Source organism: Solanum lycopersicum, chromosome 5 (genome assembly GCF_036512215.1).
Source record: "Solanum lycopersicum chromosome 5, SLM_r2.1".
Taxonomy (NCBI): domain Eukaryota; kingdom Viridiplantae; phylum Streptophyta; class Magnoliopsida; order Solanales; family Solanaceae; genus Solanum; species Solanum lycopersicum.
Window position 1 is genome coordinate 47,690,083 of NC_090804.1, and position 15,313 is coordinate 47,705,395.

Here is a 15,313-nt window from a genome sequence, read left to right on the forward strand (position 1 = left end):
AATACATTTAATGCAATTATGAACTGTTTCTTTCATTTGATTATCTCTATATGAGATGGTTGATTTGTGAACAGCTATGATGTTAAGTTTAAAATGTTTAGTATGAAATAAGAAAAAAAAATCAAATTTTCTGCTAAAATTAACGTAGATGAAGTAAGAATAATGTGTGAAGGCTTGTTTCGAACCTCTAATAGGTCAACGACACCTGTCTCGTCGAAGGTCTTCATTTCGATCGTGATATGGGTAATCTAGGGGGTTATTATATATAAAATAAGGGTCATTTTAAAGTAATTTTCACTCACCTAAACCCAATTGTAAAATAAAATACAGAGCTCTCACCTCTCTCTACTTTCGCTCACCCCAATTCCCCTATTGAAGGAAGAATAAAGCTTGAAAAGGAAGGTCAATTTATCTAGTATTTCACTTCAATTTTGTAGATTAATATTCATTAAGGTACGGGTTCTTCACTCTTGGGATTCCTTTCCCCAAGAGTTCCTTCCAAATTTGATTTCTAAAATAACCAATTCCATGGGGTTTTCCAATTCTAATGGGTTTTCTTCTAAACATCAAATTGATGATAAATCACTACACCATTTTCGGCCTACAACAACACCACGTAAGTGTAGCCTAAACTAGCAAAAAGTGTGGCCTTTGAGAAAAGGCTACACTTTTGGACATTCAGCAACACTTTTTAGGGGCTGCCCAAAAGAAGCGTAACCTTTGACATTAGGCAACACTTTTTAAATGTTGCCATCTTTGGCAACACTTATAAAGCGTAGTCAAATAGGTATAAGGGCACTCTTTGAAGACGTGCATTAGCAACACCTATTTTTTTGTTAGACTACACTTAAAAGCGTTGCCTTTTCAGATTTATTAGGCACACTTAAAAAGTGTTGCCTTTTATTAGTCATCTATTGCAACATTTATAAAGTGTAACTTTATATCTCATCTATTGCAACACTTATAAGGTGTTACTTTATATGTCCGCTATAGCAACACTTAAAAATTGTAACTTTATATCTCATCTGTTGCAACACTTACAAGCTGTTACTTTATATGTCAGCTATAACAACACTTAAAAATTGTTACTTTATATCTCATCTATAGCAACACTTATAAAAGTTTGTTTTTATATCTCATCTAGAGAAACACTTACAAAGTGTAACTTTATATCTACCTAAAGCAACACTTACAAAGTGTAACTTCAACATTTATAAGCCTACATGTAGGACAAATATATATAATATATTTACATACATACAAGTGATCTAAAACACAAAATGAACTAATAAATCATTAAATTGAAGCTAAATATTTCAAATAAACTTCAAGAAATATTTCATGTACAACCAAAACATAGAAAGTGATTGCTTAAAGATCTCTAATATCAACAAGTTCCAAAAATCCAAAGGTGTCATTCAAACTTATATGTCAACAATACAAAAATTTCTTCATCTTTTGCCACAATGGATCGAGTTAACTTCTGGCTAACTTCAAATTCAATTACCTGCATTTTCCTGCACATTTAAAATAAATTTATAAGTTTGTGAATTAATTGTGGAAGTGCATAAGCAGAGAGAATTCACTGTAAGACAACCAATCCAAATCTAAATACAATTTCAATGTAAAAATTACACATTATAAGGACTAAAACATTTGTACAGTCTTCTGTTGTTGGCTCTCAAATATTAAACTTCTAAAGTTTAATTTGTGCAGTCTTCTGTTGTAAACTTCAATGTAAAAATTACACACAAGTAGTTCAAACAAACCAGTGATGACCACTGGAACAAGGTTCATAACATAGTTTAGAAGTGTCCATAAAAATCAATACATAACAACATGGCATGATATTTTCAAAGAACTGCAGCATCGTGTAGCTGCTGAAGGAAGATGGGGATGTCTGACCAAGTGTGGGGTTACGGAGACCACGGCGGTCCATCCTGCAGGTTCGTTATTAAGTTAAGAGAAGTAATCCCAGTACCCATATTCCAAGAGTTTAACTAAGTGTGGGGTTACGGAGACCACGACGGTCCGTCGTGACTATGACAGTCCATCCTGCAGGTTCGTCATGAAGTTTAGAGAAGTAATCCCAGTACCCATATTCCAAGAGATTAACTAAGTGTGGGGTTACGAGTCCACGAAGGTCCGTCGTGACTGTGACGGTCCGTCCTGCAGGTTCGTCATGAAGTTCAGAGAAGTAATCCCAGTACCCATATTCCTAGAGTTTAAAATGTTTTGGAACGGAGACCCTAGACATTTTAATCACAGGCTGCAGCACATTAATGTGTTAACCATAGACTCCTCAATTGGACAATACTAAAAGAACAGTTATTCAACTAACGATTCGAATGCTTAAACCAAAAACAAAAACATTCGTAACAGTTATAAATTGGTGGACTAAACTTAGACAAGTAATAATAAGTTTTGAATTTCCTTACAAAGAACACCAACTAAACTAGAAGAAAAACAATATTGACACTATTAACAGAGAATTTGAAATACAAAATACCTTTTGAAGAACCGAATCTTGAGCTGAACCTGAAGAAAATGGAAGATTTGTGCCTCTTACAGCTTGTGCACTACTTGCATCAATAGGTGAAGCAAGGTTAGATCCAACACACCCTGGTATATCTTGAAAAATACATCCAGGGTTTTTGTGCAGCAATTGAGTGAATAAATGTCGCATTTCTTATGTCAATTCTTCCTTTAGAGAAGTGATTTCATCAGCATGATTTTGTTTTAGATTGTTAATTTCCTCATCTTTCTCCAAAGAAATTGTTGTCACTAATCTACCATAGCACCTAACTTGACTAGGCTGCTCCTTTCCAAACACTTCCCTAAATGCATCATCAGTTGTTTCCCCAGAATTTTGGCGATTTTGAAGTTCAGCCTATTGACTAAAATTGGCATCCATAGTGAATTGTAAGTACTATTTTATTTCCGATCCTATGATAGCGATCAATCATTAAAACATTATGAAACTTTTCGTAAAAATAATTAACCAATGTGGACAAATAATAGATATCTCCTCGAACTTGCTCAAGAAAAAGAAGAAGAAGAAGGCATACATGATTAAAAATTAATGTAGTCAAACTCCCCACAATATAAATTTTAACTCTGAATAAAGTTCATTAGTAATCCTCTTTGAAAAACATACTATTGCAATTTGGGTATCAGCCTGGATTTCCTTTCCCTTCTTGGTACGAGTTGCAATAAATATTTCAGGCTTTGATAGTTCTTCGTTGTTGTCTTTGGCTGCACGCTACATATTATATCAAAAGAAATTTAAAAAAATCAGTAAGTTCTTTTTAAGTACAAAAAAATGAAAATCAAATTTTGCATGAAATGTCAGCAAAGTATTACCAATGCCACGCGTACTCTAAAAAAATTAATAGGTCCCTTTCGATGCCTCCACTTTTGTTTTTTCCTGTTTTGAGAATTCATCTCGCATATAGCCTATTGTAAAAATAAAGAGATAATTGAATTGATATGTATAAAAAGAATAGATATGACACAGGATTAGTCGATGAGTGGAAATGCACCATTTTAACCTTACTTGAACAGTTGGGTGTTTTCAATACTCGATCAGCTGGGGGAATTGATTATGTGGAATGCCATCAGGACATTTTGCTAGCATATCCTCAAGGGTACCGTTTTTATCAAAAAAATTCTTTTAAAGTTTTTGCTTGTGTCGCCTCCATGTATCACGAAGACCAGTCATCACCCACTTCTTTCCTTCTACTGGAAGTAGAAATTTGGACTATGCAAAATAAAATATATTTAGTTTAAGTAAGTAATAAAAAAATATGTATTCTCAAGAGTGGTTGTTTTTACATTGACGTATTCCCACATGCGCTTTTTAGTATCATTTGGCACCACGTGCCAACTAGTGTACATCAAGCTGATGAATCTAGGATTCCTTTCAATTTTTCCGATAAAGTTGCTTAATTGTGACATTATCTTAATAGTTGGTCCCACCGCTTGTCCTTTATCAAATGTCACCTCCTTTCTTTCTTCCAAATTTCTTGCATGAATATCCTTACATGTTGTATGTCCTCGAACTTTTTTTTGTTTCGACATTTCTAGATTGATGTAACAGACATGAAATAAGATATTTCTTTTATAATGAGTTCTTAATCTTACAATGTTTAAAACATACCTTTTGTACTAAAATCAATGTCAATTTCCTCTTCTTGTTCCACAAGATCATCCAATCATTTGTTATTTCATTAATAATAGAAGTATGCATAAATTCGACATCACTTGTTGTGTTGTTGTCTCGTTTTGTTTCATCATCTTTATGTATCCCTTGATCTTTAAGAAACTGATCAAGAGTAATAGCTGGTATGACCAGCTTCCTCTTTACCTGTTTGCAATTTGGTAGATCAAGAATATCATGTCGTGCCTCTCCATTACCTAGTGTTGTTCCAGTCGCATGTGCTGAAGCAGTAACATCTTTATTGAATGACGTATGGAACCTAGAATTATTCATAGGAAGTTTATTTCCATTATCTTGAACGGAGTTTTAAAATTGAAATAACCTCTATTTAGTTTGTCCTTTCCCTGCAATCATGTGTGAGGTTCTAAGCTCTTCCCTTGAAGATGATTAAATGACTAATTTGTGCCCAAGAAATTTACTCTTTCCTTGTTGTGGAATGAAATCCTCAAAATTCTTTCTTTTATGTGATATTGGTGACTGCTCTTTCTTAGATTTATCATTGCGTTCATTTGCAAGTTTTTCTCTCTTAATCTTGAACTTGTTGGCCAATTCAGCACTTGATCGATATTGCATATCAACATCCAGATTCTTCAATGGACTTTGAGCTTTGTTTGGATTCAAACCCTTTTTCTTTAGCATTGTTTATTGATTCATTGTTTTTGCTTAGTTTGAATCTCTTCAATTTGTTTCACAATAGTAAGTAAATCTACAAAATAATAAGATTGTTTAAGTTAAAGAAGTAGCAGGACGGATTCAAATTGGAAGAACTACATGAACAAATAGAAAAAATTGATAACATATGAAACAAGAGGCCGTTGGCTGCATCCACATGTAAAAACTGGAGAGCTTCTTATTACTTAAATTTATAAAAGGTAAAGAGTTGTACCTCTCTCAGAGCGACAAACTCAGGACAACGACCAAACCAGAATACAAAAAAACTACAGAGTTGAATGCCTCTAATGCCAACTGCCTGATTATAAAATTAAAGCAGAAAGTATATACATAACAAACAACAAATCAAGAAAAAATAAGCTAGAAGTATAGGTTCCTCAATAAAATAATAATCAGATAAGAAGGCAACATATATCATTCCACAGATTAGATATATTAATGTATTTTACAAAAAAAAAACTATTATATTACAAAAATAGTGAGTTAGAACTATATGAACATCAGGACAATAATGAAACTCATGGTGTGTCTTATTCAGACACATCTTTAGACTCGACTTCATCATCAGACTCATCTTAATACTCATTTTCAGAATCGTCTTCAAACGCATCTGAAAACTCTCATACTCATTTTCAGACTCATCTTCGAACTCATCTTCAAACTCCTCTTCATACTCGACTTCAAGTTGTTGATTGACATATTCCTCCACAGGCACATCAATGATTGTTTCTGGTAAATCAGTCCTTGTTAAGAGTACTTCACCATTATCTTTTGGCATAGATGGACCCTTCAAATGTTCAGCTGGCTCATTTTCATAACTTTGTGGGAGATTAGATTCAACTTCATCACCCATGTTAGAGAAGTCTCTTGGAACAGTCTTCATAACATAATGTTTATGTTGATCATATGGATCTTGCACATAGAAGCATTGGTGTACTTGAGATGCAAGCACAAAAGGCTCCTCCTGAGAGCATCTCTTGTTAAAGTAGACATAAGTAAGGCCATAAACATCTTTTTCAGCCTCATACCAATCACACTTAAATAAAACAACCTTAAAATGGTTGTAATAGTTTAATTCAACAATATCAACTATTCTACCATAATAAGTCAAATCTGTAGCAATCGGATTTTCATCCTTTGAGATTGCAAAGCTTGTAGTCGAGGCAATTAGTGTAACACCAATATTTTGTGTTTTACGCCTTGCATCACGCTGCCTAACATGGAATCTATATCCATTTATGAGATACCTAGAATATCTTTTTGCAACAGAATTTGGTCCTCTAGACAATTGTTTTATCAAATCAAGCACATCTTCTTGCAAAGCACGAGTTTCAAACCATTGAGAGAAGTTTTGACAATGATTCTTGGCTTTGCTCCATTTAGATCTTCGTGACTGATTATTAACCTCTTGCTCATGCTCTCTACAAAACATTTACTATATTTGTTAAAATAATAAATTAAATAAGATAAAAATTAATTATACAAAAGGAATGGTATATTCAAATTAAGGTACCTAATATATTCTTGAACATCGTCACAATTTCCCAATAAGTATGCATGTGCCTGACTTAGTGACTTGTCATCTAAAATGATTGGATCTTTTTTCTTTACTCCTAAAGGAACTCCTTTGTTAGAAAACAAACTCACAGGTTCTACGTCACTTGGGTCACATTCATCATTGTTTTGCGCTCTCCTATTAAATTTGGTATGCACACCCCGATGCAGATATTTTGAGAATAAATTCATGCAATCTATTCCCACTTGTGTCTCTGCTATGCAACATTCAGGAAAACGCCTATTGAGAATGTATGATTTGAATGTACCCATTTCTCTTTTAGTGTAATACATCAATAAATTTTGCACTAGGCCGCCTAATCTCACTTCATTCACCAAATGAATAGGCAAATGAATCATGATATCAAAGAATGAAGGAGGAAAAATTCGCTCCAACTGATTTACTGTTTCTATGATCTCTACTTCTAAGCAATCAAGTTCCTCCAATATGATTACTTTTTGGCACAAACGATGGAAGAAGGAACTTAGACGAATCAAAGTAATAGCCACATGATCAGGAAGAATTCTTTTAATTAGTATTGGAAACAAGTAATGTAAAATGAAATGAGCATCATGAGTGTTATAATTAGACACCTTTCTTTCATCCAAGTGCACTCACCTAGATATATTGGAGGCACTACCATCAGGTAGCTTGGCTGTCTTTAAAACTCCACAACAGATTGATTTCTCTCTATTTGTCATTGAGAAGCACGCCTTTGTAAACTTTGTTCTCTTACTATCTTCTATATCTTGTGGATAAAGGTTCTTCCTGATTCCCATATCTTTCAAATCATACCGTGCTTTTGCATGATCCTTTGTTTTTCCTAAAATATCAAAAAGATTTCCAAGTATGCTATCAACTATGTTCTTCTCTATGTGCATTACGTCAAGGTTGTGACGTAACAAGTTGTGCTGCCAGTAAGGTAATTAAAAAAAAATTGACCTTTTTTTCCATGGGCCATCATTTGATCTCTTTTTGTTCTTCCCAAACACATTTTCAAAATCACGTAAGCTATTGAGAACATCAATTCCCTTTAAAGGAGCTGGAGGAGGCCTAAATTCAGTTTTTCCATTGAATGATCTTTTGTTTGATCTCCATGGATGATCCATTGGTAGAAAAACATGATGATCCATATAGAACATTTTCCGACTATGTTTAAGATAGCGAGAATTAGGGCAATAGTTACAACAAGGGAAATCAAACTTTCCTTTTGTACTCCAACCAGATAACATAGCATATGCAGGAAAATCACTGATTATCCACATAAGAGCTGCCCGCATTTGAAAAGTTTCATTTCAGGGAGCATCATATGTTTAATCCCCAGAATCCTATAATAATTTTAACTCGTCCATCAATGTTTGTAAGTAAATATCAATGTCATTTCCAGGTGATCGCGGTCCAGGTATAAGTAAAGAAAGTATGGAATATTCAGATTTCATGCACATCCAACGCGGCAGATTATAAATCATCAACATAACTGGCCATGTGCTATGTGATATACTCATGGTTTGAAATGGATTTAATCCATCACTTGACAAGCCAAGTCTCACATTGCGACAATCTTGTGCGAAATCTGGATACACCCTATTAAAGTCTTTCCATGCTAGACCATCTGTGGGATGCCTTAACTTTCCATCTTTAGAACGTTCCTCTTCATGCCACCTCAAAGAATCTACCGTCTTTGAGCACATAATAGCCTTTTGAGTCAAGGAATTAATGGAAAGTGTCTGAAAGTCTTTGCAGAAACTCGATGTTGTTTTTTTGAAGACTCAAGCTCACTATCAACATAAGGAGATTGAATATATCGTGAAGCTCCACAAGTATGACAAAATTCATCATCCTTATGATCATTCCTAAACAACATGCAATCATTTCGACATGCATCAAAATTATCATAATCCAAACCAAGATTCTTAACCATTGACTTGGTTTTGTTGTAATACTGAGGACTGTTCAACTCGGGCATCGCCTCTTTGAATAACTCTAGAAGAGAAGTGAATGATTCATTGCTCAATCCATGTAAACACTTCAACAAATATAAGCAAAGTGTGAATGATAATTTAGAGAAACCTATACAACCAGAATATAATTCTTAATTTGCCTCTTCAAGTAAGCTATAGATTTTCTTGGAATCTTCATTTGGACCATCATAAACTCCTCCAGCCTGTGCAACATCTCTAAATTGATCATTCAACAACCCATCAATATCATCACACGAGTAATCCATATCATCATCAACATTCAACTTGATATCCCATTCCTCGCGATTGATCCATCTAGTATACCCTTTAACTAATCCATGGCATATTAGATGATCATACACTACATTCCTTTGGTTCCAAAGAATATTACAACATTTCGCACATGGAGACTGAATTTTCTCTCCATGAAGATCTCCATAAGAGTAAGCAAAATCTAGAAATGATTCAATGCCATCAATGTACTCTTTGCTATACCTTGGTAAATTCATCCAATCCTTGGATGGGATATGTGAACTCCTAGAAAAAATATATCAATATTTAGTCTTTTAGCAATAATCATTAACCAGTTAACAAATAAGTTTTAAAAGTCACGAGTAATCTATCAGAATCATCTGTTATATGATGATAAAAGTTTCTTACCTAGTCATGAGGCTTTCGCTATGTCGAATCAAACCTTTAATTCTTCACAAATGTATTTCAATGTTGATATTATAAATGAAAAAATAAGTACAGTTAATAGGATATACATAAATCTGTCCATAGATAAATGCGGAGATTTTGAGCAAAGAAATGCAGAAGAGACCACCTACGGATCTTGTGACGGTCCGTCGTGCTTGTGACGGTCCGTAAGTGGCACCGTAGTGAAGTTGCTAAAGGAAGATGGGGAAGTCTGACTCAGACTAAGTGCGGGGTTGCGGAGACAACGACGATCCGGTTAGTGTGTGACGGTCCGTCCTGCAGGTTCGTCATGAAGTTAAGAGAAGTAATCCCAGTACCCATATTCCAAGAGTTTAAGTGTTTTGGAACGAAGACCCTCGACGGAATGTTATGCTTGTGATGGTCCGTAGGTGGCAGCGTAGTGCAGCTGCTGAAGAAAGATGGGTAAGTCATGCGTGGGGTTACGGAGTCCACGACGGTCCGTTGAGTCTATGACGGTCCGTCCTGCAGGTTCATCATGATGTTCAGAGAAGTAATCCCAGTACCCACCCTTTCTGTGAGTGCAATCAATTGGAATTGTTGAAAAGTGTATCAAGATCATAGATCCCCGGTTACCACCCCAAGTCAACCTAAAAGAGAATGAATGGCTCTAGCAAAGTCAACCCAGGAGACAACTCTAATGGATTCTGTGTAATAGGAATCCAAGGAAATCTAGTATATGCAGAAACACAAAGCACAGGCAACACAACAAATATTGAAGCTGAAATCACAGCAATTTGGAAAGCACTAAGTTATTGCAAGAGGTGTGGGATCACAAATGCCATTTTAGAGACTTACTCGCTAAGTCTAAAATACTATGAAATGATTCTAACAACTTCAGACTACGAGGTTATCCCAAAGCATTTTGGAATACTATAGTTACTATCTATACTTGAAAATGCTCTAAAGAAACAACAAAATGACTTCTTCACTTTTCAAGACATACAGTCGAAAACAAAAAAAAAGTTCCAACAAACAGAGACAAGACAAAATTATTGTGATTAACAAATGAACAAACAAAGATTAAGACGAGCACAGTTAAAAAAATCAGCGACCATAGATTAAAACAAACATTATAGCAAGAAAGATCTTCAACATGGACAATCAATAGTACCATCAATAAGAATAAGAACAAGGAAAATCTTAAGCATCTGCAGAAATTAACATGAAAAGAAAAGGAAAATCTAAACGTTTACGAGCTACACTCCAAAAATCAACTGAGTTTCAGAAAAAACAAGTAAGTTTCAATTGTTCTTACTCTTAAAGGAATCGTTTAACTCTTCAGCTCAGTTCATCGAATCTTTAGCTTGCATTAGAAAAGAGAACTACTTATTCAGCTATCTTCACCTCTCTTCACTTTGAACCTTTAGTTCTTCAGCTTTTATAGGAACTTGTAGTTCTTCAGCCAATTCTTCTGCTGAAAAGAGAAACGTGAACAGGAAAGCAGAAAGAGGAAAGCTGAAAGAGGAAAGCTAGCTGAAAGAGGAAGGCTGAAAGAGGGAAACATGAAAAGTAAAGCTGAAAGAGGAAAGTGAAGTCAAAATGTTTTGTTAATGTTTAATTTTTTTGGCCAATAAAAATGGGAGGGAGTGTTAAAAATATTGGAGGGAATATAAAATTTTAGTGAAAAATTTTAAGGCAACACTTATAAAGTATTGTTTTTTTAATTATAAAAATAGGACATTTTAGAAGTGTGGTCATATATGTAAATAGGTGTTGCAAATTATATCATACATTAACAACACTTATAAAGTGTATCTTATATTATTAAATAGAACACTTTTGAGGTGTTGCCCAAATTATTGTAGCTAAAAGTGAAATTTTTTTTCTACGCTTTAAAAGCGTTCCAAAAACAACTTTAGGAAACACTTTACAAGTGTATTCCAGAATAAGTGTGGTCGTAGACCTAAAATGGTGTAGTGAATTGTGATTGCCTACATCATATTAAGTGTATATTGTTGTTTAAATTATGTAATTTAATGTAGATCATGTCCGTTCCCAATTTCCCAAATCTTGTATGTTGGTTCTAGATTTATGGGAATTGAAGAATGTATTGATTATTAGATTTGTTTAATCAATTCTAATACATATATGGATGAATTATGGTAAATTTTCGTTGAGATTGGATATAATTCTTGAAAAATTCATGTTGACCCTATCTCACCTAACCCTATGTTATGACACAAATTATGATAACTTATGGTAATACCACGATGATGGATTTTAAAGAAGATTTTGGTAAGTCTTCATGATCATAACCTTTCGTTCAATTATGATAACTTATGGTTGATGATGTAGTTCAATTGAAGAATTTCTTGTGAATTGCCTAAGTAGGTGTTGGTAGGATGTTCAATTGAAATTTCTTGATTGTGTGATTGTTAGATTATGCTTAAGATCTAATGATATAAGGTTGGTCATGAAGTACCTATGTGCCTTACTATGATATGGTGATGTTATTGTTCTAATGTCACATATGATGGTTGTAATGAAAGAAGTTCTCGTGCAATTCCTATTTAGCTAAAGATTATGGCTATGCAATGAAATATTCTCCTATAATCGAAACTAATTTATGATTATAACTGATAGACATTTCAAAAGGGACTCTATCTTAGCACCGAGTGAACTAGTAGTAAGGAATGTCACTTTCCACATAAAGAAAGTACTTTCACTATTATATTCATGAGATTGGAGACTACAATGCATGTACCATAAATAAGGGTCTCAACTTGATCTCCTAGTTCTTTTACTATGTTTCCCTCATAAGGATACTAGATAGTGGACCCACATAGATGCTGTATTCATGTTCTAGTAATACTTTGTCAAGTAGTCCTCCTTTTTCTGTATAGTATTTCATGACACCAGATTCTACATAAGCTCATATTGTCTTTGTTGGTTAAGGCATGATATTCCCGAAAATAAAATGAAGTGATGATGGGAAAACTAACTAGGGTGACTTAAGGGGTTGACTTAGTCTAGGTAGGGGTGTGGGACTCTACCTCGGTATTTCACTAGTTTGCATTGAGGGAAGTTCTAGAAGGTTGTTCTTATGATCTTATAAAGTTAATGTTACTCATTTGTTGAGTTTTCATGTTGATGATCCTAAATGATGTTAGTTTAATTTTGGAAAATGCTAGTGATCTACATTGATAAGAATAATGATTAGTACTATTGATGTTATTCTATGTTCAGTTAGACATTTTTTGTGATCCTTTCTTTGGTTTAAATGATTCAGTAAGGTTATGAGACTTTGCTTGGTTATTTGATTTGCAGGCTAAATGGTGGGTTATGAGTAAGGGTATTGCTTATGTTATAATGTTATGATTATTGTACATGTTGACTTGACTATTACTTGTTAATGTTGGTCTTGTGTTGTATATGGGTTAACTTATGTATTACGTGAATATCTTTTTATATGGGTTCTTGGAAGTGCATAAGTTTTTTCAAAGTAAATTAGCATGTTTTGAACAAATTTCCTCTTTAGCATGATTTTAAATGTTTTATTTGTGTATATACTTATACTTAGTACAGGTGTGTACTAACCCATCTTTTGTATATATTACAAAAGGATCCATCCGTTGAACTTATAGAAGGCTTTTAAAGACTACTTTGATAGGTGCTCACCTTCTTTTGACGATGCCACTATCTTGCAATTTATTATTGTTAATCTAAATTACAATTTAGTGCATTCTCTTTCTTAGTTGAATTTGTATATGCCTATGTGAAGGTTTTTTTGTAAATAAGTATGGGCTGAAACCAAGATGTTGTATTCGACATAGATGGTTTAATATGAGACGTATTCTTCACTTCTTATGAATCTATATTACTATAATATGTATATGAAATTAATGTAGAAACCTATGTATTTCTTCTTACACCAGTAGTCTATGTATACTCGCTAATTATACATTATGTGTACGAAAGAGGTCTAAATAAACCTAAATGTAGAAGAAGTTAAAAAATTACGCTAATTTAACCTACGAAATGTAATGATGAATGCTAAGAGGCTAGTCTTAGTCCTCTTCGAGGACGCCGACAGCGGTTACGTCTAGGTGGTACTCCACGGATGTGATATGGGCCTACCATGTAGCTCCCTGTGGTTTTTCAATATAACTTTTACAGAGGCAACCTCATTATTAATCTATTTCTTAACTTGGCGGTCCATGATTTCAACAGGGACATCTTCATAAGAAAGGTCATCTTTAACTCTTAAACCTTCTAGAGGGAGAGTTTAAACTGTATTACCTATAGATCTCTTAAGTATAGAAACGTGGACAACAGAATGAATCTTGGCCAACTCATTTTGCAACTTCAATTTATAGGCAACACTTGTAACTAGCTTCATAATTACATATGGGCCCACAAATGAGGACTAAGCTACCCTTCTTTCGATACGTCATCAACCCTTTCATGAGTGATATTTTTACTATACCCAATCTGTTACTTCCAATTCAAGGTCCCTCTTTAAATTGTCGGAATAATGTTTTTGTCGGCATTGAGCCATTTTCAGTCTAACTTTTTTAATCCAAACCTTCTCGAGAGATTCATAGACCAAGCCACGAACAAGTAGAGCATCATACCACCCAAATGGGGATCTACACCTCCTCCCATAAAGTTCTTCAAAAGTTGACATGAAGATAGTTTATGGTAGCTATTGTTGGACGAGAATTTTATCAAAGGTAGGTAATCATCGAAATTACTTTTGAAGTCGATATTGCACACCCTCAACATTTTTTCTAGGATTTGAATAGTGCATTCCGCTTGACCATCCCTCTTGGGATGAAAGGTGGTACTAAGATTCACTTTCGTACAAAACCCACTTTTGAAAGCCTTCCAAAAATTGGAGGTAAATTGAGTGCCTCAATCCAAAATGATAGATACACGATCTCCATGTAGCTTTACTATTTACTTGAGGTACAATTTGGCATAATTTTTTGCCAAATAAGTGACTCTGACAGGAAGAAAGTGTGACAACAAGGTCAATCTATCCACAATGACCCATATCGAGTTGTGTTATCATCGAGTATGAGGAAACCCCACTATGAAGTCATTTTAATATACTCCCAGTTCCATGTGAAAATATTTATATTTCTAGATAAGACACCCAACCTTTAGTGTTCCACTTTTACTTCTTTGCAATTCAGACACTTAGGAACAAAATCCGCTAGGTGCCTTTTTATACTGTTTCACCATTATGTTTCTTTTAAGTCATCATACATCTTTGAGTCTCCCAAGTGAATGGAATATAGGAAGTCATGAGACTCATCCATGATAAATTCCCTCAATCTATCCATCAATACTAAGGACCCCATTCATCCCCTTGAGAGAAGGAGTCATTAGATTTACTAAGGATTGTTTCCTTAAAATCCATAGTCCTTTAAATTTATAACCATCTTATTTGACGTAGGTTCAAATCTTTTTGTGTAAACACATATGGTATACTCTTGATCGGTGAATAAATTTACATGTATCACATAGAGATTATGTCTCCAAATTTTAAATGTAAAAACCATTGCCGCATGTTCAAGTTCATGAGCTGGATAATTTTTCTACTGAGGATTGACTTGATTTAAGGCATATGGTATTACTTTGCCATGTTGCATAAGCACACACCCCAGACCCACTCGATTGTCATCACAATAAACCACAAACCCATAGGTACCCTCTAATAAAGTCAATACCAGAGCGGAGGTTAGTCCATCTTTCAATAATTGGAATATCTCTTCATATGGTTCCAACCATTAGAACTTGTATTTCTTTTGGCGCAAAGTCGTTAGTGGAGATACAATGGATGAAAATCCCTTAACATACATCCTAAAATAACTAGGAAACCCTACAAAACATCATATGTCAGTAGGATTCAAAGGTCATGGAAATTTTTTGACAACTTTCGTCTTCCTTCGATCAATCTCTACCCCTTTACTAGAGATAATGTGAAAAAGAAAGCAATCAACCTCAACCAAAACTCACATGTTCTAAATTTAACAAAAACTTTGTTATACTTCAGAATATGCAAACTATCCTCAAATGACTCATATGATCGTCCTCACTTTTCGAAAACATTAAAATATCATCATTAAAGACAATAAAAAACAAATCCAGATAATTTATACAACTCGATTAATAAGGTCCATGATAGCCGCCAGGGCAGTAGTTATGCGAAATGACATCACTAGGAATTTAAAGTGACTA

The 15,313-nt window shown here is 34.3% G+C and overlaps 1 protein-coding gene across 1 annotated transcript; it reads right to left on the bottom strand.

Moving 5' to 3' along the window:
- Window positions 1–4,950: 4,950 nt before the first annotated feature.
- Window positions 4,951–7,726, bottom strand: LOC138348854 (uncharacterized). Its single transcript, XM_069298446.1, has 5 exons — window positions 7,405–7,726; window positions 7,065–7,269; window positions 5,391–6,312; window positions 5,106–5,189; window positions 4,951–4,986 (listed from the first exon to the last, which is right to left on the bottom strand). Exons 1-5 carry the CDS (start codon window positions 7,724–7,726, stop codon window positions 4,951–4,953), a joined length of 1,569 nt encoding a protein of 522 aa, XP_069154547.1.
- Window positions 7,727–15,313: the final 7,587 nt, after the last annotated feature.

Excerpts from the sequence above, each read along its gene's own strand:
- LOC138348854 (XM_069298446.1), bottom strand. The coding sequence starts at position 7,726 with ATGCGGGCAGCTCTTATGTGGATAATCAGTGATTTTCCTGCATATGCT. Across the intron at positions 6,313-7,064 it reads AGTGCCTCCAATATATCTAG|AGAGCATGAGCAAGAGGTTA; the intron begins GTGAGTGCACTT and ends AATGTTTTGTAG. Across the intron at positions 4,987-5,105 it reads AGTTTGTCGCTCTGAGAGAG|TTCTTCCAATTTGAATCCGT; the intron begins GTACAACTCTTT and ends TTGTTCATGTAG.